The 26,363-nt window shown below is 34.0% G+C and overlaps 1 protein-coding gene across 14 annotated transcripts in view; it reads left to right on the plus strand.

The window, feature by feature from the left end:
- LOC125053054 (RNA-binding protein Musashi homolog Rbp6) overlaps positions 1-26,363 on the plus strand; it is a 480,872-nt gene that overhangs the window by 435,841 nt on the left and 18,668 nt on the right. For all 14 annotated transcript variants that reach the window (XM_047654237.1, XM_047654236.1, XM_047654238.1 and 11 more), the window contains one exon: positions 14,293-14,375. In XM_047654237.1, the coding sequence (XP_047510193.1) occupies positions 14,293-14,375 (83 nt within the window). The remainder of the gene's footprint in view (positions 1-14,292; positions 14,376-26,363) is intronic.

A 26,363-nucleotide genomic window follows, 5' to 3' on the forward strand; every position in this document is an offset into this window, starting at 1 on the left:
TATATTAAATGGAAAAAGAAAAGCGCTTTTGCTTTTCAATGCACTATTTCTTTATGCAATCTGATACAAAGTAAATAGTTAGTTATCTTGTGTTGTATTCCCAGTATTTAGATAAGTCTCGCCTAACAAAGTGAACTAGTGGAACTCCGAAAGTTTTATTGTAAATACTTTGCCGCTAATGAGAGTAAAGTCAGTGTATATAATGAGACTTGACTTAAGTTCCAACTTCATTACGTGTATAACTGCGTAATTGAAGATTCTTAGTGTTTTAAAACTGTATTTAGTTAACATAATTAGTTGGTGAAGTTATGATTCATTTGGGAACGAGTTTTGGGATATATTTTGGTGGATATTACAAAATTTTAGTGCAAACAAACTCTCGAATTTTATCTAACGAAGAGCAATGTTAGCTCGATTTAGGAGGGTTTGAACTCCGATTGTGTGTTAGAAGCGTTTTTATATGTGCGTAATTATTTATTTTATTTATTTATTTACACTTCGTTGCATTACAATTTAAAAATTTAACATAATTAAATGTAAAGGGCAACTGGCAGCCTTATCGCTTTAGGAAAAAAAATGTATTAAATTAGATAGGTTAGCCAAGAAGTGCAAAAATACATATTACATATAGTTATTAACAAAAAAAAGAAACTAAACAGAAACAAAAAACAAACTAGGCTAATAAAGGATACATGAAAAATAAAAAGTAAAAAGTGCACATGAATCATAATAATTTAATTTAAGAATTGTACAAGGAAAGAACATGTGTAAAACCAAAAAGTCGGCGAGTGTTAGGCATGGATGGCTCAGTAACTATAGAAACATATTCGATGCATAGCTAGGCGGAAATCTGTAAACAATTCCAAGAAGAAGATTTATTAAAGAATTTTACCAAACTGCAAAATGTATGTAATCATTTTCAAACCACATTTTCTAATTGCATACTTGATTGGTATTCACTAACTCAATTGATTTCATTTAAATATTTTATTAGTATTGGATTTTCAAATCAATATATTAGATTCCAGATATGCAAAAGCTATTCCAATAGATCAATTAGGTAAATGCATTATTTATTCATAGACTTATACCACAACATTATGCGTTATCCAATTTCAAATGCAATGCGACATAAATACGTGCAGTTTTGTTCAGTAATTCATTCGGCTATCAATCATAGCGCAATTTAATTTGTATCGTTTATCCATTTTTATTATAAGTACACGTTTCTAAACTCCGCTCTATAATTTAAAGCTTTAGTTGAGAATGTAATAGTTCTGACTAATAAACTATAAATTAATAACTTCTTTAACTACAACAATTAATATAATGATCATTTGTGATGGAATTCCGGGAACAGAAAACCAACACTGTTCCATTTTTAAACACTTTTCGAACATAATTCAAATTTAATTACTAGCCACAGTTGAGACGAAAATAACAGTGTAAAAATGCACCCGGTTTTAGGTGTTTCTAGATGCATCATTATGAAAGCCAGGCGGCGCACTACAAGAGGCTAGATAAGAGGTGGCACAAAAGAGTACCTATATGCTTTCATAGCTACATTGTATGCGCTGAGCCTAACACTATAAGTGTAAAGTTACCTATAGGTTAATGTAAGCACGTACGCCCCATTCACTGTATCTTTCAAAAAGCGCCTTTGAATTTGATTCAGAGCGAGTCGATGGATACTTATGAATTCGTGCAACAGTTGTTATTATATAGAAGGTTCGCTTTATCAAAGAGGGGTTTAATTACAAAATATTACCCGATTGGTGTATAAATATTGAGGTTTACAATAAGCTTAGCTTTTGTACATTTTTACTATAGCAGTTAGAGGGATGGCAATCCAAAATCAAGCAGTGTCTATGCGTTTAAAAATGCATTTCTGTATTTTATAAAATATAAATTGAGTCATTATAAACAGTACTATTTCTTTTCCATCCTTCAACCTAGGCTAACTTTATGGCGCTACCCATTTTTGGCTTAAGTATTTTATATCTTCATTTATCGGCAAGAAAACTTAGACTTATTAAGGTCGGTTTTTGGGTTTAGAAAATGCTGATTTTCTCACGATGTCTTCACAAATCGAAAAAGCAATTACACACATAACAATAAAAATACTGCTCATGAAAGTACTGATATAATTTTCAGTATCTTGTTCGAATCAAACTTGCATAGTGGGATATCTAAGCCCGTATGCAGTTTATGACGTATCGTATCGTAAAGACGTTGATCGGATTAAACCGATATCTCCTGTCGAAGACGATAGCGCGTCAATCTGAGCCAAGATATTATCGTAAATATTAATGACCTCAACAATTACCATGAAGCTTCTAGACGCTTCGATATTCATCGTTTTAAATCATTTATGGGCGGTGAATTCATCATATGAAACAATTAACTTTGAATGTCACGTGTTTCTTTAATAGAATAAATGTTATTATAGACAAATAATTGCAATTAACAGCATTAGTTTATTATTATTTCTATATGAGATCTACAGATCGACGTTTCAAGTTTAGAGGCGTAACTTTAAATGGGAATGCATTTATAATATTTAAAAAAATTAAATGCTTCAGTGACGCTACGACCTCTTAGGTCTTGGCCTCAGATTTCTGAATATGTTTTAGGATCATTTTTAAATCTAATAGGCATTGGTGATCAGCCTCCAGTGCCTGACACACGCCGTCGACTTTTTGGGTCTAAGCCATGTCAGATGTTTTCCTTCACCGTTCGAGCAAATGTTAAATGCGCACATAGAAAGAAAGTCCATTGGTGGACAGCCGGGGATCGAACCTACGACCTCAGGTTTGAGAGTCGCACGCTGAAGCCACTAGGCCAACACTGCTCTATTTATAATATTACTCAACGAAATTAATCAAAAAGATGTTTACATTCAAGAGCAAATTACACAGCATTTACAATTTAATTAATGCTGAAAATGTTAAGGCAACTAAAACGTGTACTTTCTCATAACCAGTATAAATAAGCTGCATCATTTTAAATGCAATGAACGGAAATATTATTTCAAAGCTAATATAATATTAAGGAAAACTTCGCGCAAAGGAAATGAGCAGTCGTTTCCGCTGGCGGACTTTAGGTATAAAGACAGACCACTCTAGAGACAATGGACTGAGGAGTAAGTTTCAATATTAATGATGCGCGGAGACTGCACACAGAGCCTTCAAGTTTCAAAAGCCTCCATTGATACTCATTAACTATTGATTCATAAGTAATACCCCTTTTAATGTCGGCACGAATGGACGAGGCAACTTTTCAAATTTAAATGTGAAGGGGCATCGAATTTTAAATCAACTTTGAGTTTACATTTTTGAGTTTATTAGCGTTTCATTTGCATAAAAGTTTTTAACTGATTTAGTTCCAAAGTTTTAAGTTTACATATGTAAAATTAATTATATCAAGTTAGTTTTCTTCGGGGTATTTAAAATAAACGCACTGGTGAACTAGGAAGAATCTAGTTTGATTAAAATCGTAATCTCTTTTTATTTTTACTATAAAAGTATAGGATCAATGCGCCGTTAAAAACATCAACATTCACTCGAAATATATTAATTCCCATGTGACAAACAAAACATTGTACGATCCTATTAAGTTAAAAAAATTGCTTTTTCGTTTTCACATAAACAAAGACCTCAGAGAACAAAGCTCTATGAATGATCAAATATTTCATAGCCCGTATTTACATTTTATAAGCGAAGGCTAAGCCCAGACGAAATATTTTGGTTGAAAAATAACAAAAACTTTTTCGTATCATAAATAGTGAAGATAAAATATGTCACTGGCTCTGCTCCGCGCTCGGTGAATGTCTGTGAAATCAATTTTAGCAATTTCATCCGTTTTCGCGTAAGCCACATGCTAAAACTTTCAAATCAACTATTCATTAGTTTTCGTTATATGCACTAAATTTGTTGGTTTAGACTGTCACATTTGTTTAAATTACCTACTTATTTAGGCTTCATTGTCTAATTTAAAATTGGTATGGGTAAATATTAATGACATTTTATTATACTGTCTTACTTAAAGTCCAAGTTAACTATATTAATTTAAAGATCGCACGTATAGTTTGAATGTGATTGGTCAAACTGAATGACGCATACTTATCAGTGATTGACTGGAGATGCTATTGACAGTCCCACCCCTGTATCACTCCAAAAAAAAAACAGTGGCGTCACAGCCATTTTAGTTGTGGGCCTCAGATTTATTGATCATTTGTCGATGACAAGTAGATGATCAGCCTCCTGTGCCTGTCGACTTTTTGGGTGTAAGACAAGCCGGTTTCCTCATGTTTTCCTTGACCGTTCGAGCGAATGTTAAATGCGCACATAGAAAATCAGTTCATTGGTGCACAGCCGGGGATTGGACCTACAACCTAAGGGATGAAAGTTGCACATTTAACTACAACAGAAAACAATTTTGATACAAGAAAAAATACATTAAAAGCAAACTATTTATATTGTCAGGTGCAAGTTCATACATACTTAGATTAAGCTCCTTACCTTACATGACCATAAAAGTTGTGACGTTAGTTTACAATGCCCACGCGGCTGGTTTATTGTTCGAACATCTGTCAGGATATGCAAAGTCGGATCGTAAAACCTACCTCGACTATTACAGCACCAGTTAACTCTCTCTTATAATCTTTATTGCATTTTCCGAAACTTGCAATCAGACCAAAATACCAAAGACCGTATAAAGGTATAGGTTGTAATTCATCGCCTCAATTTTTTATAACCCTGGTATTACAAGGCTGTTTTAACTTGTGTAGACGATAAGTAACAAAAAGAAAACTATCATTTTACTTATTATTTACTTTCTATAAGTGCGGCGGTGAGTTCCTTCTACGCCCTTGATTTGAGAACTGGCAGTAAATGTAAAATTAGAAGCATTTAATATGTATTTATTTATTGACGCTAATAAGTGTTAATTGTTACCTAAATAAATTAATGATTTTGAACCTTGCTGAGATGTTTAACTAAAAAGTTAACTTCATTATTTAATGCATATTTTTGAGTACCTTTTATGGGCTTATCTATAGTTTAACTTCTAGACTGATTCTAGATTATGACTAGGATAGGATTTAATTTCCCCCATTCAATATACACACCAGAATTTCACAATAGCTAACTAATACTAACTATCATAAAACTGAGGCAACATAAACAATTGAAGATCTAATTGAGGTTCGGCTTTTTGCAGTAAAACAGAAAATGCCATACGCATAGTGTAATTTCTTTTAAGTAGGTGTTAGGTGCTACATAGCAAACGTAGCAATGCATTAGCTGAGGATACGATATGGATATTATCCACCACCTACAATAGTCGCTTACACCGAGATCCTCAGACGCATAATCGCGCTCGGCAAATACATTCTGCTCTTATTGTGAACCACTTGTATTGCTACCTGCATAGTGCATATTGTGTACAAATCCTGTGTGGGACAAAGCGTTATGTGAGGATGAATAAAATTGACATACGGATAGAGATACTTTGCGCTTATTTGAGTTTTATCTTTTGACCGTGTTTGGGAATTTCTGAAAAGAAAACTATATTTAACGGACTGTACTAAGTCTTTCTATCTAAATGTTCTTTATGTAGATACTAATGAGTACTTGATTTAAAACCCCGAATTAGACTGATTTACTTTTATGAATACGGGGGTCAGTTTCTACCATTATATGTGGTCATGATTTATTCATCACACATAAACATTCAGTAGTTTTAGATGCTTAATAATTACAAGCCTACAAATTTAAAATCTTGCCATCCTTATTATATGAGTATTAGATAGATAAGCGAAACAAAATCTTAATTCAATACAGCTTATTCTTAATTTATAACAAAGAAAAATCTCAAGGGATACGGGCCAATTCTTAGTACCATAAAAATGGTGACATTTGATACATAGTTACATAGAGAATAGTAACAAGTATACTAGTGTTACATCCGATGATCCCACAAATCCCATCGCTCTCGTCTCGAGCACGCCTTCCCGTGGGATTACGAAGCTCACTCGACGATCTGGTGCAATCCCGAATGACCGCAACATCCATATCTTGATCTTGTATAGCTTTTTAATATACACTCTTGCAGCATAGTAGAGATACTAGTAAGTCTTTAAGTGAAGTGAAAATTTCATATAACAGTAAATTTTTAACCTGAAGAGCATATTTTGGATAGATAAACTTATATGATTTAAAGCCATAACATAATTCAACAAAGCACTTTCGTTGGTGCTAACCAAAAATTTTCTGTACCAAAACCTGAACGTGAAACTAATTCTAATTCAAGCGCAATCGGGTTAGGTAAATTCTTTAAAAATATCTCCGTAAAACATGATTGGTGGAAATAATTTAAATAAAAATAATTTCAGTAGCTACGTAGAGCATAAAAGAAAATGTAATTAAAGAAATGAGAAGCCCTGCTGTGATGCCAAGTTGGACCTCATTACACTGTACAATGCACTCCTCTTCTACTAATATCTTTATGAAGGATTACAAATAATCAGGGAAATTGCCTTGAAGCTCTACAAAGGAAATGGACCGACTTATTCAGGATTATCGAAGTATACGAAGCTAGAGAAGTGGATTTGAGATTCTTTCTATTTAAAAATAGTTAAAGATAGTTTTCAGAACAAAATGGCCAACTTTAGCTATTATCTTAGATATATAATGGCGTTGATATATATCGACATAGCATCTAAACTTATATAAGCGAAGTTTTAAATTTTTTATACGTTTATATTATATTCTTGGCAATTTCAATAAGTCTAAGTATTGACTGTTTTATCGCAAGTAATAAAAAATACCATTACATTTAACACAACATACAACTATTTTAAATAACCCATATTTTAACAGTTAAAATAAATCACATAATGTGGTTGTTAAATTTCATGGCGGCTCGTAACACGAATAATATTATGTTTACTAAAACAATCAATTTGGAATCGTCCTACAAACGCATGTACAACCCATATGTCCATTCAGATGTAACATGATAAATTGATAACACGGCTAATTGCACTGATTAGCGATAAATAACATACATTGATGTTGGTTTCGACACATCAACAATGCCATCAATATGACTCATATTGTTTTATATCAAACTGACTTTATAAACCAGTGGCGCTACGAACTTTTTAGGTATAGGTCTCAGATTTATGTATCTGTTTCATGATCATTTGTCAATCTAATAGGCAAGTAGATGTTCAGCCTCCTGCCGTCCGTGCCTGACACACACCGTTTGTCGACTTTTATGTCTAAGGCAAGAAGTTTTTCTTCACCGTTCAAGCGAATGTTTTATGCGCACATAGAAAGTCCACTGCCGGGGATCGAATCTACGACCTCAGGGATGTGAGCCACTAGGCCAACTTTGCTCTTGACTGACTTTATAGGCATATAAATAAAATAAAAGTCATTTCATTTAAACATAAAGTTATACCAAAATAACACTGTAAAGTGCTACGATACTTAATATATGTGATTCATAGCACCGCTACGATAAATTTATTGTTATGTAATCACTACTAGGGACGGAATATCCCTTATAATAATTATAACTACTTAAGTGAAGGGTATGGAGGTAAGTATTGCTAAGATAAATAGGTAAAGCATTTGCCAAAGTTCGCGCAACGTCCTAAACTAACATTAAAACGATCTCCTTCGAGAGCACCTGCAGACGTTATATCTGTTAGAAACGAATTTATTATAATATGATTCTTCTTCAGTCGCACTCTTGATTCCTGAAGTTCCTCCACTCTGTCCGGTCTTCGGTTAACTTACTCCTGGCTTCGTCAACTTCCTTTCACCCTCAGCTTCACTAATTTCTAGGGAATATAGTGCAGTGGTTTCCCCTTGGCTCGATACATCCTTCTGCCAGTGTTCCATATCTGGGCTTTGTAATTTCGTATACCTAGACCCTATTATAAAATGATAGCCATTACAAATTGTATAAATGTACATAGTTTAATTCAAAAATAACTCTATATATTTAAAGTATTTGAAGACTGCTGTTTGATTATTCATTTATGAAAATGAAAATTTAACCAAATTTGTATAAAAACAAATTCTATTCGCCGCGTGTATTTTTTATGTTTGTGCTACCGGTTGTGTAAAAGGTATTATAAATAAAATATTTACAAATGCCCGTGACACATGTGGTTTCCAATTTTGTTTATGTTTTAAGATAATATTAGCACTAAAAATAGCTTTAGCTTTATTTACTTTTCCCGCTGAAGTTCGAATTTAAATATTGTAGGCCAGCAAGTTTTTATTGATGTCTAACTTTATTTTCTTGTAACTAGGGCCGGCAGTTTATTCTCTTGCTTTTTTGAAGCAGCATAAAGGATGATTCACGGTACACCGTGTCGCGACCGGGCCGGGCCCCGGCCGGGACACGGCCACCGTGCGCCGGCCGGGACAGTGGTTCATGTTACACCGGGCTGTTTGGGTGTACGCACGTACGTGTTTGGACGACTATATCTGTTTTTGTCAAAAAAAAAAACAAAAAAAAATTTAACCTCACTAAGATTTGACGTTGACTGCTCTGCGGGTGCCCGGGCGCCTACGTTCATGTTACGACGTGCCGGGGCCGGACCGTGCCGGAGCCGGGAAACAATACCCACCGACATTACAACGCCGTGCCCCGGCCGGGGCACGGACGGGGCACGGCCGAGCCACGGTCAGGCATGAATTACTTCATACAAAAGTATATCATTAATGTTAGGCCGTGCCCCGGCCGTGCCCCGGCCGGGGCACGGCCCGGTCGAGACACGGTGTAGCGTGAATCAGCCTTAAAGAATGACATGCGAGAATATTCCTGCATTTATTACCATAAATGCATGATTAGCTTACTATGCCTACAAAACATAAATCATTTTTGCACATAATATCAAACCCAGTAACTCTAAAGGCCAAAACCGGTATCCACTAGCTCACGGTGGGAGCAACGTCTCCTTTTATATGGTCTTGTTTATTTCTAATTCAACGTTGGTTGAAAGAAAAGCTAAAAAATGAAGTAAGTTAACTTATAGTCATATAAGGATAGAAAGGGTTCGTCCAAATAAGGTGCGTCAGTATATAATCAAGCATTAACATCTTTTTCCTAACTCGGAGAGTGCTATCTCAAATCTGATAAGTATTCGTTGAATTTAAATGTAAATGCAGAAGTGAAAGTGATTTTTTGCTCGGTATTCATCCATGAATTGAACTAAAGCAAAATAAAATTGAAGTTAGAGAATTTAAAAGTTAAAGCCGACGCACAAAGTACCAGCTGAATTGTGTTTCTACTTTATTTACCTGAGAATAGACAATAAGGGTGTCTCCACACAATCAACTTGACGAGAAACTTGATTGTTTGCGTTCCATTCAACTTCACAATAGAGAAAATGAAGAGCCAATTCTTTTTGCAGCTTTTACTCGCTATTTTCTTCGCTCGCCGAAAGTTTGCATTGAGTCCTTAGACTTCACCTCCGTTTGCATGTGGGCCATATTTACTTTGGAACACAACACGCACATTGTTTTCGGGTGGGGGCACGGGCCCAATAAACTGTTTGAACATATTCCTAAACATGCTTCGCAGGTTTTTGTGAGGATGTTTGCTTAAAGGCTGAACTGCGCCCTAATGTAAGCTGTAAGTAGTTTAAATATTATGAAAACAACTCTAGACAAAATGAGACCTTTATTATCTGAGTCAAGCGTTATAATATTTAAGTACACAGTACTGGATGTAATTTCTTTGAACTATCCACATTTACTATAGAAAAAGCTTCTTTGACAAGTGAATAATAAATTAGAATACTTACGTAACGCCAAGCGTTCGACGCTGGCCATTTTTCATACTTATAGCCATCTATTCCGCGCTAATAACTATCGATAACTTATTATCTTTAACTTATTATGAGAAGAAGCACTCCGGCAATTATTTACGAACCAAACATCCTGTCAGAAAAGTTGTCTAACTTTTGTGGAACTATTACATCAGATGGGACAATTCCCTAGCATCTCTTAATTATGGCGTATTTCGTATTACAATAATGAAGCGAAACAATAACAAAAGTTGTTCCGCCGTGGCCACTGGGCAAGTTCATCGCTGTTCACTGAGTGCCTGTTGTGCCCCTAATGAAAACTTGCTTGTTACGCCATCCATTGAACATTACTTTTATTTCGTCAAAACAAGGAAAATTCCTGCTCCGCGTTGCTAGATTGAGTTTGCGAAAGTACAATGACATTCAAAACAAACTGTAGAAAGTCGACTTGTAGGCAATAGGCACTTGTATAATGTCAGTTATCGACGCCTACGTCGAGCCGCGTTTTATATGGTTATTATAGCGTCGTAAATGCCACCGGCCGATGTTTCATACAGTGGCGGGGCAGATTATACTGGTGTGGGCTTACTGGGCTTGGGGGCCGCCCCCTGTCAACCCCACGCGCCGACAGATGTCTCTGATATTCGATATCGAAGACACATTCATAATCTGCACTTTCCTTTCTTATATTAAAAAACTAGCAGGTGTGAAGGTGACTTGCGTAATGCGAAGACCTTTGTTACATAAAAACAAATAACGAAAAAAGCGAGAGGATATTTGCTTTTGACCTTTACGTTTTAACAGTGTCCTATTTGAATTTGTATGGGCTTATAACTTCACACTATATGTTTAAACATTTTCGTATATAATTTAGCTTTGGAAAACAGCAGCGCCTCATTTTTGTTTGTTTGACCAATAACATTTAAATCTGCTAACGATTCGTCTTTTGTTTTACCTTTTCTCAACCAGATTTTGATGAATATTTTCCATGTAACAAAAATTGTTGCATTATAATAATACTAAAATTCAATAACATAAGGAATAAAGTTGATTTTCGAACGTCCCCAAGAGGCTTTCATTAGCCTGAGTAACAATTGCGAGTTCAAATAATTATGTTTACGAAATCCTTTTCTTACGCAGGGATTATTTATCTTCGCCATTGTTACGAGAAGTGACGCGGACGAATTTCACGAAAATGCCCCATTTATCTACGAGTGGAATACAAAGGCAACGTGAAACCCGAAACTTTTTTCGTGGTCAGTGACAATGCTGTTCCCCTATTCTCTCAGCGTTTCATTTCAGCTCGCCTACGTATAGAGTTTCCATAAAATCTATACAAACATGTGATACATGTGAATCGTTTCATACATAACAAAACTGAATATATTTTAACTTATAATCATCGTAATAAAGCAATTGAGCTGGAAAAGTAACTCGGAGTAGTCCATAAAGTATTTATTTATTAAAGTTTACCACATCATACATAGTATTAAATTTACGGTATATGTTACAAACTATTTTATCTTAAATATTACAAAAAAAATTAGAAAACACCATAATATATACAAGTTAAAAAAAACCAGCAAAACAGCGAATAAGGTTCGAGATAGGCACTTAACAATTCTTTCTTTAAAACCCATCAGCCCACTGGCGAATATATCCATAATCGGATAAGTGTTAAAGTTTTCTTTTTTTTTATAGAACAGGGGGCAAAACGGGCAGGAGGCTCACCTGATGTTAAGTGATACCGCCGCCCATGGACACTCAATGCCAGAGGGCTCGCGAGTTGCCGGCCTTTTAAGAATTGATATGCACTTTTCTTGACCCTAAGTCGAATAAAAAAGTCAAAAAGTTTAATAAAGAATTAAATAAAGTCTAAAGATTGGTATGTTAAACATTAGTTACATATATATGTAACTTCAGAAGGGCATATGTAAAGCTACAATAGCATTTGCCTATAAATAACAAATGCAGTGCGAATGAAGGCTATGAAATAAGAATCGCACTATTTGTCTGAAACGCCTCCGCGATTGTCATACCCGCAGATAAGTTTGAATTGTAACGCCGACTGACCACTTTAATCCATTTACAGACCCGCATAAATGGAAATCGTTTCCTCATAAACACTATATTTAATCGATGTACTACAATTGTTAATTTCTATAGATGTTAGTTATTTCGACTATGTATTTGCGTGTTGTTCCCGCGAGAATGTAAGTACGTGTTCGTATTTTACCTTGCCAGCTGGGGCACAAATCTTTGTTTTTAATTTTTTAATATTATTAATTACTTAAGATGTCACGTGAAACGTGGTGTAATGGTTGCAGCTTTACAAACGTTGTGTTACAAAACTTGGCGATTAAAAAGAGTGGCGGAGAGTCCTTCTCTTCCGTTCTACGCCCTTGATTTGAGAACTGGCAATAAATGTAAAATTAGAAGCATTTAGGATTTAATATACATTTTTTTATTGACGTCCATAAGTGTACATTGTGTTACCTAAATGAATAGATGATTTTGACTTTGACTTTGACTATTACATAAACTGAAATATATGTAAATGATTAACGGGCATTCCCGTATCGTTCCCGCTTTACCGTGTCGTTCACGGCAAAGCTATTCCATCTATTTTTCTTATGTGATCCTGCCCTAGACGCTGCCTTCCTTTGCCTGTTTTTTCCACGTAGAAGTATCTAAGTATTAAAGAACAGGTACTAAAAAATCATGAATTCAAACAAGCAGAAGCCTCACCTCCATGCAAGAGAGCTCGCGAGTGCGTTGTCGGCCTTTTAAAAGCCTCTATTAGGACCCCAAGTCGAATTGGTTCGGAAATAATTTTTCTTTTCTCTACCCTTTTAAGAATCTCCCTCATTTATTCGCTATGAACTTGCCTGTTTTTATTTAAAAAAATCATCAAAATAAAGCCTTATAACGATACTGAACTTTATATATATTTTTTATTATCTTTTATATAGTATCCTCAATTCCCACTCAATGACATTCGGTCGAGCGTGAAATACCAACTAGGTATTGTGCTACGTCATGTCAAATTCGATATTAATAATGCCTCGAAAATAATGTGATAGCTTTGTTCTCGTATACATACTTCTCAAAACCCAACGACAATATGTCGCTTATGAGAAGTGATTTAAAACTGCGTGGCTAACTACGTGATAAGTTGAAAAATATATTGGAAGTAATGTGTACTGATGACGTCACGGCGTGTTTGCAAAGGCGGGGTAATGCTATTTACAGGGAGGGACAAGTCACTTTGTGTGTCTTAATCGTTAGCACGCAGGAATACACCTCATCACTTACTTGTTAAAGAAACTTGTCGGCGATTATGTGATACGTGGAAGGCGCTAGACGGATTTATTTCTTTGACAGATTGTAAGCTGGAAGTTGTTGTTCGGAATTCAGTAAATATCGGAAAGCAATTCCGAGTTTCGAATACGTAATTCAAATTTGTTACTCATGAATCGCATGAGGAAAACTTGGGCGGTCTTTTGAGTCGGAACGGGAACGTATCAGCGAAGTTGGTCGTTGCAGCGGCCACGTGAATGTCTTGCGACGTTTAAAAGTAATATACGGAACTCGTCGATACTTCGAACCACTTATTCAATTTTCCCTCGTAAGCTGATTTTATTGCGAGTACCGAATGTTTATTAATGTTCGCAAGTTTATGTTAATGTGTGGCAAGTTTATACATTTAACATTTTACTTCACTTAGAATTTGTATAAATTTTATTCTCGGCAATTATTATTAATTTAAATTTTTACTAGTTTCACTTCCCAAAATAAATAAAGCATTTCTAAGTATCTGTTGCACAATATTTAAAAACACGGTTAAACACCTGTTCATACAATGACTTCGAAATTATTGAAGAATAACTGTCGTTAGAAAATGCCTTTTTATTGGACCCAATAATAGAGGCACAACACATTAGACGTGTCTAAGAATGTGTTTATAAAGATAAAAGATAAGTAAAAGTACTGGAAAAAAAATATCATTATGAGAGAAATAACGCAGACGCATACCTCATTATCAGCTTTAAATAGAAAAAAATCTAATTTAAAATGTATCTTTTATATACAAATAAAATCGAAGTTAAATTAAAAAGGTGAAATTTTAATAGAGAGGCAATTTTATTTGCTTCTCCCCTTCTTCCGTTGTGCGGGCGTTGTTCCTTTTTTACTGTCGGACTGACGTCATACGACATTGATTGCTACAGGAATATCGAGGACAACTTCTAGATTTCTTATATAAAAATGCTTTGTAGAAAAATCATTAGATATTTAATAACAAATGCTTACTAGTATCTAGTAGCACAAGTACTAGAATCAAATATATGCAACTTGATTCATTTTCTAATTATTATTTTGGTTTATAGTAAGTCCAAAACTGCACATATATATTTAATTACTAATTTGTTAATATTAATGCAAAGCGTATATTGTTTCAGGTTTCGGATTCGTCACATTTCAAAGCGAAGATATAGTAGACAAAGTATGCGAAATTCACTTTCACGAAATCAACAACAAAATGGTAAGTGTATATTAATTTTAATTCTTTTAAAGATTTATACAAATTTAATTTTAATTGTTCAGTACATATAAAATGCTCTAGCATACATCCATCATGTTCTGCTGAGCGGAATTTGAAATCAAGATGGGTCCACAAACCCTATACTGGAAGTTAAAATACACGTCTAATAATATATTATCTGTTTCTTCTTTTGAAGCCGGTTAATATAAAATAATATGAGACACATAAATTCCTTTTATTGACACATCCATCAGAGCAAATCCAGAAACAAACTGTCTTTATGTTAACATGCTCAGTCCGATATCAATTAGAGGTGAAAGAAACGCTGGCTTCGTTCCAAAGGAGCAAATAAAATCGTACTCAAAGTCGATTTTTCTGTTTAGATTTTTGTCAGATTACAGTTCTAAATTAACTTATAAATGGTCCATTTAATTATCGCTCTTTAAACTTCTTCTTCTTCTTCTTAGAAGGCGTCGAAAGTCTCCATTGCGTTCGGTCTTGAGCTGTGTATTTCACCTCGCTCCAAGTCCTTCCGGCTCTCTTTGCCTCTGCCACAGTGTGTTCTTAATTAGTGAAAGAGAATGAACGACTGTTGCAGACACTAGCTTTTCTATTTTATACAAAAAGGGAAGATTTATTTCGTACCAATAAACTATAAACCTCTTTCACTCTTTCACAGGCATTATTTCCGAAATATTTTTAAAAAGACACAGCGACTATAATAAAGTAATTGTTACCTGATAAATAAACCAGAAATCTCACTAAATAACCTTGTGGACAGATAACAAATCGTTCATTATGTAGATAAACAAAAATATTTACACATCAAAATAAACAATTGAACCGTATATTTTGATAGGGTTAATAAAAGTAATTACTGTGTAATTAGCACAGCCGTAACAAAATTACAAATTTAGTTATTAACTGTATTTTGTTATGTAGTCATATTGTTGAATTAAAACTACAATTTAATTATAAAAATTACGCATTAAAATGTTTATTACAACACGCATTTGACATAAGTTTTGCCTTAATCGAAACGAAAATGTTCATCTTAAAAGTACTGAACATACTCTAAACCAATTATTTATTTGATTGTTATATGTTTATGAAGATCATGCTCCAAAAATCTGTTTTCAAAAATGTACCTAAAGATTCCCACAAAATATTTTAAACAAATGTCTAACAGTGATGCTGGTATGACTTGTGCATTGTGATTTAAAACTGGCTAATATAAATAAGCACTATGCAACCCCACGCATTTAAAAAATCAAACACTTCAGTCGACTCATATTTCGAATTATTAATGCCGGTTTTTGTCTCGTATTGTCTCTTGCGATAATGTATAAGCGCTGCATGTGTCGGGCGAAAGAAATCGGGGTGATGTACGCCCTAAGTGGAGCAAACAACGAACAAAGACATCAAACAAATGGGTAGTTTTAGAGTAATTACGGTTCGCTTCCGTGCGAAACGAGAGGTGTGCAAAGAGCGCTGCGACGTAATGTATTCGTCGCAATCGTTAATAAAACGTCACTCTCGCAATCCAGGTGCCTATTTAAAAAAGGAACTAAATTATTTCCGCCGGATGTGTTATAATTCCATTTTCAATTTTCCTACAAACAACCCAACATGCGAAAGGATAAAAATTAATTAAAATTTAAAGAACAAACCAATACCCGACAGATTTTTCAAAATAGATGTTTTGACTTACAAAGTCGACGAAGAAATTCAGTAAGCGTCTTCGAAGCATGAAGGATAAAACGGGAAAGTAATCGCTTATTATTTTTCCCCTTTTCCGTTGCGTGCCGGCGCGAATGATCAATGTTACGGCAAATTCGCTTTTTACATTGTTTTCGTAAACATTTTCAGGCATAAAGTTACATTTCGACTATACAATGTTTTGAATGTTACGATTTATGGCGGCCATTTTGACACCGTATTTAAGATTAACCTAAGATGCGAATCGTAAACAAACCCGGCTATTAAAAATTTGTTCTTATCATAAAGCTATCTGATAGTTATGTTGGTAATAAAGAAGACAGTGGCGTCGTGTCATGTTTACGTTGAGAGCTCTCATAAATTTAATATTTTGTATTACATTGATGCTAAAGTATACATGGGGGACTCAATTAAAGAAGTGTGTAGGTGGAATGGAAAGTTTGTTTCACAATAATAACGTTGAATGGATTCGTCTAAAAACAATTCACAACTTCGCACGTAGTTAGAGTTGTGTCACTGTTGCATTTTGTAACATAAATAGTGGCTCCCATTAAAACGCTCAGAGCAAATTCTCGTCACTCCATTACGTCCTTACACGTTACTCCCCTAATTGCTTCCGCTTACCATGAATTTTAACAACAAAGCAGCCGCAAAGTGTGTTGATATAGTATGACTCCGCCTACAACCATAATTTTCTATGTGAAATAGCAAGCGAGCGTTTGACACCTGAGGCCTTCTTACGCGTTATTGCAGAAATACCTTACACTCGACAAAGATTACCTTTAACAATTGAAATTATTTTCATTTTAGCTTTGTTCCAAAAACTACGCATAATTATTATTTTTCCTCGCACGTACTGATAAACATAGACATATAATTTTACAAACAAAAACACACACACATAAACACTAAAAAAAACAATAATTAAAGAAAAAAAATATATAGAATGAGAGATATAAAAAAAAATCCCTTTTCCCATACGGTTCGTTTCAAGTGTGTAATGCGTGTGCTAGTATGAAATCCTATAAAAATGATATTTATTACTAATTGAAATGGGGAGAGTATAAGATGTAGAACATATTAAAGCTAGAATAAATTTTGTTATGCTTTAAAATTAACATCCCATACATAAAGAATATATTCATTTTGAAGTACATTAAGATTTCTTTCGTACATTGGAAGCGTGCACGACAATTTGTTTTCCATCTACGTTGAGACGCGGGCGATGTTATAAAAGTGCACTTTCCTTCGAGCAATCGCATAAACACTTCTGAGAAACCATTTTGTGTATTGCGTACATTTTTCTCCTCAATCGTGCATGATGCAAACAAATGGTGCCCGTTTAGGAAATAACACTAAAAGTAGGCACATTTGAAACTGCCACTTAAATCTTGAGATCCCCGATCGCCATTTTTCTCTGCGTCTTAACTGACTCGTTTAAGATGGGGCACCCTTGTCGGCAGCTATTAAGATATGCTACGCAAGCCGCCTTTATTTGTCGCCTTGTACAAAGCATTTCAACCCACAAATATTAGCAATACATTTATTTTAAACAATTAGGTAACCTATGTAAGGGCCGAAAGTTACTAAAAGATTTTAATACGTATCATGCACGCCACTTTAAGTTTTAAAGTGGTGTGGGTTTTATTCATTAAAACCATGCTGGTCATTCTGCCAGAGACCGTATCAGTTAGTTTGCATAATGTGATAATAATAATATTAATAATATAATAATAGTAGAAAAAAATATAATAGTAAAATTAACAGTGTAAGTAAAGAAGTCTTGGAAGATTTCTGTATAAAAGCTCAAAGTAATTTAGCTCAAAGTAACTACTATAAAAAATAGATAAATAAATATTTTTGAACGGATTAAAAACTAGATTATGTGGAATTTTTGTTGAGTAAGTAGATGTACTTAATAACTGCGACGAAAATTTCATTTTCATATAATTATATTTAAATAAAATTAATAATATAATTTTAAACTACAAAACTTATTTTTATGCCAGTTATTTGTTACTTTGTTTTTCAACCTCTTCATGTACACGCTGCTTTATGTCATCCCAGGTTCCGATCGCATTGTGGTCTATTGCCTCCGATAAGAAAGGGATTCAGGGAATGGATTGCATTACCCACAGTACCTTATATCAGATACAATCTCGATTGCGGTCAAGATCACGCTAAATCGGCGGTTGTTCGTTTGTTGTATACTCAGCCTCGGAACTGTGGCAATCAATCACAGGCCGTGATTACCATAAACTTCTCGTTGTCCGGGTTCGGACCCGAAGCTTCTTCAGAGCTTTATCGATTCGTCTGAGCCTATTTTTACGTCTTCTATATATCAGGCTGTTTTTGTGACAGTCCCTTTTCATTGAAACTTGCAATTGGCAAGTTGTAAGCCGAATTTTGGCAGGATTTGGGTGGCCCTTTTTCTTCAAGACTTCTCAGTACCCAAAAGTTTCTATTGAAAAGTTGAAGTACTTATTATATGGATTCTTATTGTTATGCTAGGATATGTTGATTACATTGTTTGTCTTTATTTTGGTTTCACTATTATACCCACATCATTAAATTACAATAAATGCGTTGTTATTTGTTAACCAAAATATATAACTATATTGCCTGTTTTAAACCAGAATACGTGTGTCAGATACAAAAACCTCTTTCAAAAGTCAAAATCATTCATTCACATAGGTAACACAACGTACACTTATGACCGTCAAAAAAGAAATATATATTAAATGCTTTTAATATTACATTTATTGCCAGTTCTCAAATCAATACGCCCTTGATTGAACGGAAGAACGGCTTGAACGGAAGAGAAGAACTGGCAATAAACTCTCCGCCACTCTTTTTAATCACCACGTTTTTTGTTTTACACAATGTACGCAGAAACCTGTCCTATCTTACATTTCGGGACTGAAGGACTTAAATATATCTATATATATATGCAATTAACAAAGCTATCTAGATTTTGGGTACTTTTAAAGCTCGAGAAGCTTGAAGTTCTAGACAGATTTACTTACTCGTGGTAAGTGATGATTGTTAATAATTGTTTACCCCCGGTTAAGCATGGGTTTTTTTACTTAATTCCATATTAAAATAAATTTAAATCTATTACATCTATAAAATGTCGTTCTCGCGTAAAAGCTATTGACGTGTGCAAGACTGTTAAATAAAATTACGTTAAGCCTTTTAATCCTTCGATAATAATCTAGAAGCAATCACTAGCCGAACAACCTAATTTCCTATGTACTCTACATTATATTTAATATTTTTAATGCATCTACATCACGCAATGCCCAAGCGACGCAGTTTCTTAACGCGCATAAAAGGATTAATAAACGGGTAAAACAAGTAATTATGGTCTGATAAAATGTAATTTGAACACTTTTTTAACAATTATTAAGTGTTTGTAAAGAAAATAGTTATGAATACCCTATATTTTGAAAGTTACTCTGTTTATTATATCAATTCTTATAAATGTTGAATTTTAATCTGGGTAATTGTGTTTAGTTCACAATTTAATCTTTTGAATTATCATATTAATGATGAAATACTGTTTATTTACTATCGTACGCTGTATTTAAATTGAAATACATTTAAAAATTTAAGTAATACTGCAGAGTTCTTTAATTAAAGTTCGATAAAAAACGGACGTATACAACTTGTAGCGAAGTGTAATTAAAGTAACAAAAATAGATTTAAGTGCCACCTACTGCCCTCATGTATGGGAATAACGCCATATGCTATGACTTGCCACAAAACCGCACATATTGCTTCTGGAAAACCTTATTCATAATAAAATAATCACCTCTATGAATAAGTTATTTAACACCTTGTTGCTACCAAAATTTATTATTTAGAAGAAAAACGGATGCCCGATTGCTACAACTAATGTTTTCAAAAAGCCTATACTTATATTCAAATAATAAAATATAGAAATGTATAAACACTTAATTGCAACAAATAAAGAATACAGAGATTAAAAAGTTAACTATAAAGCTCGAATAGCTGATATTTTTTCTATTTATCAGTCGTAATACTGTGTAAACGTGACAAAACATTTTCTAGAACAAATTTTATTATTGTAGTTTTGTGCAATGTCTACACCAGTTGAAATTTTGATATAATTTTGTTCGTTTAAACGATTCATAATAATTCACGCAAACTCTATTGGGACACCATATTCGGAATTTACCATTACGCTCAAAGTTAATTCACATAGAATATGTAAATAGAAAATCTAATTATCACGTTACCCTCCTCTCGGAGAGTTAAGAGACATGTGGCGATAAACAGCAGCCAAGAAAGTGGCTTTCTTGTGCACAATTTCATTTACATTAGGCTCTGAACTGATCTCATGAGACTACCGAAGTAACACAGGATTTATGCAAAATGGGTGATGGGACAAACTACATTTGATAGATCAGAAAACGTTACTTACAAATATTGTAACTTAAAGCTAAACGGAGTTTAGGCGATGCAGCTATTGTATTATTTCATACGAACTAAACTAAGCTTCAAAATGATTTTAATCTGGTATGGTAAAGAGCTGTATTAAAATTTTAACAATCTACTTTTATTGTTTACTAATTAATTTTCTAATCTTTAAACTTGCTCCAATTAAGTTTTTATACATTTCTAGTTTCTACTATTTGAATTATGTTTATACAACCTAAGTTTGGTAGTTCTTTTCCCCCGTAAAGGCTTTTTGAAAACATTACTTGCAATCAGGCTTTCGTTTCTCTTCTAAATAATAAGCTGGTAAATACATAGCTGTATTGAAAATTAAAAAAAATGATTTCATCTAATTTTTTTAGAATTAGAACAAAAGTAAATTGTGGCGAGAATAAAATAAACATTAAAGCATCGTAAAAATCTTTATTGAAACACTAAGCTCGAAGTAACTATAACCCAATACTGTCCATTTAATTCGAATTGGAGAATTCGTAAACGTTTTAGATACATGAAAACACTTTTATAGGTTGCTCGTTTAATATTATACAGATTTCATTATACCCACGCTTCAATTGGCTAAACGATGCCACTGCTCGCCGTTCACAATCGGTTTATCCTTTTTCTGCCTTTTCTAGAATCCTAATGCTTGATAGGAATTAGTGAAGTACCGAGTTCCCGTTAATCGTCCACTTACAATTGCAAACGACCGCTAACATGGCTCAGCTACTTGCCAATGCGCATTTTAGTTGTTTTGCCTCGCATTAAAGCTCGTTTTTAAGATTCGAGTATTGCCAAGTTGGGCAATTATCAACTTTTAATTTTACGAAATGGTTCAGTTTCCAGTTAAAGGTATTTGATATAGTATATTTTGCTCATATGTTTAATCTTTACTTGATTCTCTATATTAGTATATTTTTTATTGCGAGCTGATTTAGAATGTTTTTATGTACTAGATATTTTTATTTTTGAAAAAAAAAACTAGTAAATCCTAAAACTGGAAGTTTAGTGTGTTTTTGTATTTTTTTTTTTTCACTGTTTACAGTCATTGTCATATATTTTAGAATAGATAATATATACTTTGAACTTTAAATAAATCAATATCTATCTATCTTTTATAGTATTTAATCAAGCTTTAGTACACTTGAGTTATCCAGGATTTTCTTAATCAAAATACTCGTTTTCTTATAAAAAATAGTTAAAAAACTACCTTTTCAGTGGTTTGAATTATTCTAAGGCTACTTTTCGCCTGTTAGTTGCCAATTACGATCGATATACCCAGGAATAGACGAAGTATGTTTAATGAATGTTGCAAGTCGCTTGTGCGCCAATCTTAATATTTAATGTCCTACCAACATTTCTATGACGGCAATGCCAATGCTATTTAAAATGTATGGCCTATGTCACGCGAACATTTCATGTCTTTGATGAATTTTCTTCATAAAGCATGGAGGGACGATTTATTACTAAGGGAATATCATATGTGTACTTGAATTTTAATAGACTTTTAATGTTATACAGGAATTAATAACAATTTATGACATACATTAACTGTTTCAAAATTATTGTTTACGTAGAATTTTTTTCTTATAATAATAATATAAGCCTTTATTCAGACAGAATGTTTTATATAATTTTAAACTTAAACTATTGTCTCTAGTGAGTCGGTGACACCGACAACCCATCTGTTTGCCCAACTTTGGCAAAGGCCTCCTCCATTTCTTTCCAATCTGCTCTGTTCTGAGCTTTCTTTGTCCATATTTTCCCAGTTACGGATTTTATTTCGTCTTCCCACCTTCGAAACTGTCTTGGTCTCTCTTGGGTACCAATATATGATCTTTTTGTTCCACTTTTCTATACATCTTATTCTTGTTATAACTTCGTCCACTCAAGTTTCACTCATAAGAAATTAAAACATGACTAAGCTACTTTCTGAGCCTAAAAGACTTAACACTTACCCAAATTAAAGTGGAGTTTTGCCAGTCATGTCCTTAAATTTTTTCTCTAATTGAAACGTTTAACATTATTCCTTGCCTTTCAAAAAGATAAATTGACACTTAAAGACTTAAAAGAATATTATTTGAGTAGTTGATGGGCGCATGATATCAATATACATTAAAAATATTTTAAACACAATAAATTAGTCACTTATCAGTCCAGTGACCCCATTATTACGAAGGGTTAGTTTACTTTAAGAAGGAATACGCTGGACATAGTTATGATAATATTAAATGAGGATAGCATAGTCCTATAACCCCACACTATGACTAACATTTTTGTATTAAATTTTCTTTTATTTTCCTGCTTGTTTCTAGGCAGGTAACTAAGCTAACTCTTATCATAAATAAAATAAATACAAATATTTAATAAAAATAAGTACATATGTATTATAATGTGTAAGATTTGGGAACTCTTTCAAGTAATCAATACCTGTGTCAGGGTTCCAAGCTCTTCCATAACAAACCTTATTATAAATTCCTTAAAATATATTTATATATAATTTCATATTTATATATAATCATACAATAAGTCATAGAAACCTTCTAAAAACACTTTTTTAATGTCATAAATTGACAATCGGAATTTAATAATAACTCTTTCGAGATAAAGTAAATATGCAAAGTGCTCCCGTGGTGCGCAAAGTGTTTCATTATCCGTGACCTGTTGAACGTAAGATTTGTAACTCATCTTACCTAACCCGGCCCCTCGAAAGGATTTCTTATATCAAAATTTTTATGAACATTGCTGAGCCGACTCCACGAAAATTGACGAGATGCGTATTTAAGCCCAGAATCGATGTAAGTCTTACGTGTAACTGGAGATGATATAGAAGGAAAAGGTTTCAGAAAATATTGGATGGCATGACCTATTTTTTCTATTTCGATTAAAACTGCCACTGAAGTATTTCCGAACCAATTCGACTTAGGGTCCTTCAAGTATAGAGCGTACCAATTCTTTAAAACCCAGCAATGCACTTGCGAGCCTTCTGGCAATGTGATTGTCCATGGGCAGCACTTAACGACAGATGTCCGTTTGCCCAGTTGCAAAAAAGTATATATTTTGTTCATAAATCATCAGGAGGCTCGCCTGATGCTAACGCCGCCCATATCAGACCGCAGTCTACCGAGTGCATATTTAAATAGAGATCTCTTTTATTGTATGTAGTTTATATACTTGAAGACCTTGAAAGAGAGAAATAAAATAAAGGAGTACCGAGAGTTAGTTCTACATTTTATAAATTTATACTTATTCGCCGAGGCTTTCGTTTAGCGCCAATCAGGTCCTTGCGACGCTCTGTCAATATGCGAGAGATTTCCCTGATAAACTTATCTAACCTTCCCCCTAACCCCTGGGCGGGTCGGCATGTTGTACTCACGCATTAAGCCTTTCCAACCAAATTAAGGAATGTTACTAACAAGTCCCTTGTAAGACAAGAGACATATGAGATCGTGTACTTAGAAAAGTCACGACACTTCTAAAGTATTGTCAAAAATTACTTTTGTTTGGTTTGTTTTTTTAACTAAGTTAAGAACCTGAATATGTCGCGATGACCAATATTAGGGGAAGGCCTGCAAAGAGCACAGCCTTTCTGCAGACATTGAAATTTAAGCAATACTAATAAACCTATTTTCTCATAACTTAAATTGAATACTGCAGAATATGAAGGGCTTTGATAGTTTCATATTGGTTTAAGATCTGCAATATTTTATCCTCTTATAAAAGTTGTCTATTTGGCGATCTGCCCGTAGTCCGCAGCAAGAATTTAAACGAAACAAAAATTTCAAACGCAGAATAAATGCAGTTAACGTAAACAAACATGCGAACTCAGTTCGAAGTTTAAAAAACTTAATTTATTTTCCGCATTGTGATTGAAATCTATAAAAAATACTTCATTTTCGTAAAATCTATTTTAAAATAAATATCTTATAACAATTTTAAAATTTTTTTAGAAATTTCAATATGGTTCTAATGAAGAATATTTATTTCTCTTATATATTGTTGCATAGACGCGTTTTCGTGCTTATTTAATTTAAACGCGAGTATAACATTTTTCACAGGAATTTGCTTCCAACTATACTCTGATTCATCATCTACGTTAAGAATTCAAATAAAAAAGATACAATAAAACGACAGATCAACAAAAAATCCATGTCTTCATACGGTTTTATTCGAATATAAAAATGGATGAAGTAAAAATGTGATTATTCCGATAGGATGGCGTATTTGAATAAACATCAGTGCCGAATATTTGAACAATACCGACGAAGCACTCAATGTGCCCTTAACTGTCTTACATGTTGACATGTAGGCTCACTTGAAATCATTTCATTGGAACATATCGAGCGGAAATTTAATGACTGCTTTCAGATTAATTCGCATCAATCGAAGGTGATGAAACATGCTGTGATGCGAAACAATTAAATTCCTCATACGAAGTGGAATTTAAGTCGCTCGGTACTAAGCCGAGACCTATTGAACAAATCTTAAGTCCGCTCGGTTAAATCGAGATCTTTCGCGTCGCTTCGATCGATAGATCGGCAGGGCGCGTCTACTGGGGCTAAATACAATTTACCTTTGTTATTTTTCGTGTCATTAAACTGCGTCGCGATTTCGAACGCTCGATCGGCAGTGCGAACTCCAATACGAATTGTTTGTAAGCTTTTGTTTCCCGCTCACCAACGCGACATCAATTAACGGGGCCGGTCTAAATTTTCTTCGTGGCTATACATAGGTTTTTCAACGGACATTCTGATTCTATTATTTCCAATTCAATTCGATATCGATCGTGATAATAAAATTTTGAGTGATAAATATATTTCCAATGCAGAGAATTTCAATTTATCTACCTATTTCATTGAAATATCGTTATTCAGATAGCATTAAATAGTGGGTCGTGTGAGTTATTTGCGTAACTTTTGACTTTAACAATTGCTTTATTGGCAATATCAGTTAGGCATATTTGAACTACTATCATTTTAATGTTGTTTTTCTAGTAAAAAACCCTCATATAGGTTTGCAAAGAATAAGACAAGTTAAAAAATATCTTTAGTCTAAGCGTCAATGTTCACGCAAACTAATTATGCACAACTAATACGTACAAACAATCCGAACTTTAGACGCGAGCTTTACATGTTGATTATTCAAGACTTATCTCGACATAAAACTTGGTGAAAAGACACTCAGAGCAAACTCACACACCCCGCGTTAGTGCGAAAGCACGTAGTTTCGTGTCTCCACAAAGTTGTGTAAAGTGCAGCCTGCACAAAGTACCAGAGCGCGGTAAAGCCTTCATTTGTCGGCTCATGACGGCCGTGTGACAAATGTGGACGAGTCTCTATGTACATACAACGCGTCGCGATTATGCAAGGGTATGAAAAATGTATCTCGGGAGATTTAGTCCGCCTGACAAGCGGTTTTAAACGTTACAATTTATCATTCAGCACCGATGTCACATTATCCACACTTTAAAAGCGTCTTGATGACAAAAAAACACTCGTTTTTGTAACGGTCTTTGGAATATTTAATTCAGTTCGGTGTGAACATTTTTGTGCAAGAAAACCAAGTTAAATATATCTGTTATTGATCTAAATCTTATTGAATGAAATTCATGTTTATTGCTTCAACGTAATGGTTATAAACCCAAAATAATGTTTACATTATATATTTCATTTAAATTTTAAGCAATTTATCATGTTATAAACAAGCCTTTTACATTGTAGCGAATGTCTATTGCTAGAGATTTGGGTTAGAGTAGATTGGGTAATTTATATTTGCCTCCAGCCCTTCCCAGAAATGGGAAAGTACAAGCAA

Source organism: Pieris napi, chromosome 10, assembly GCF_905475465.1.
Source record: "Pieris napi chromosome 10, ilPieNapi1.2, whole genome shotgun sequence".
Taxonomy (NCBI): domain Eukaryota; kingdom Metazoa; phylum Arthropoda; class Insecta; order Lepidoptera; family Pieridae; genus Pieris; species Pieris napi.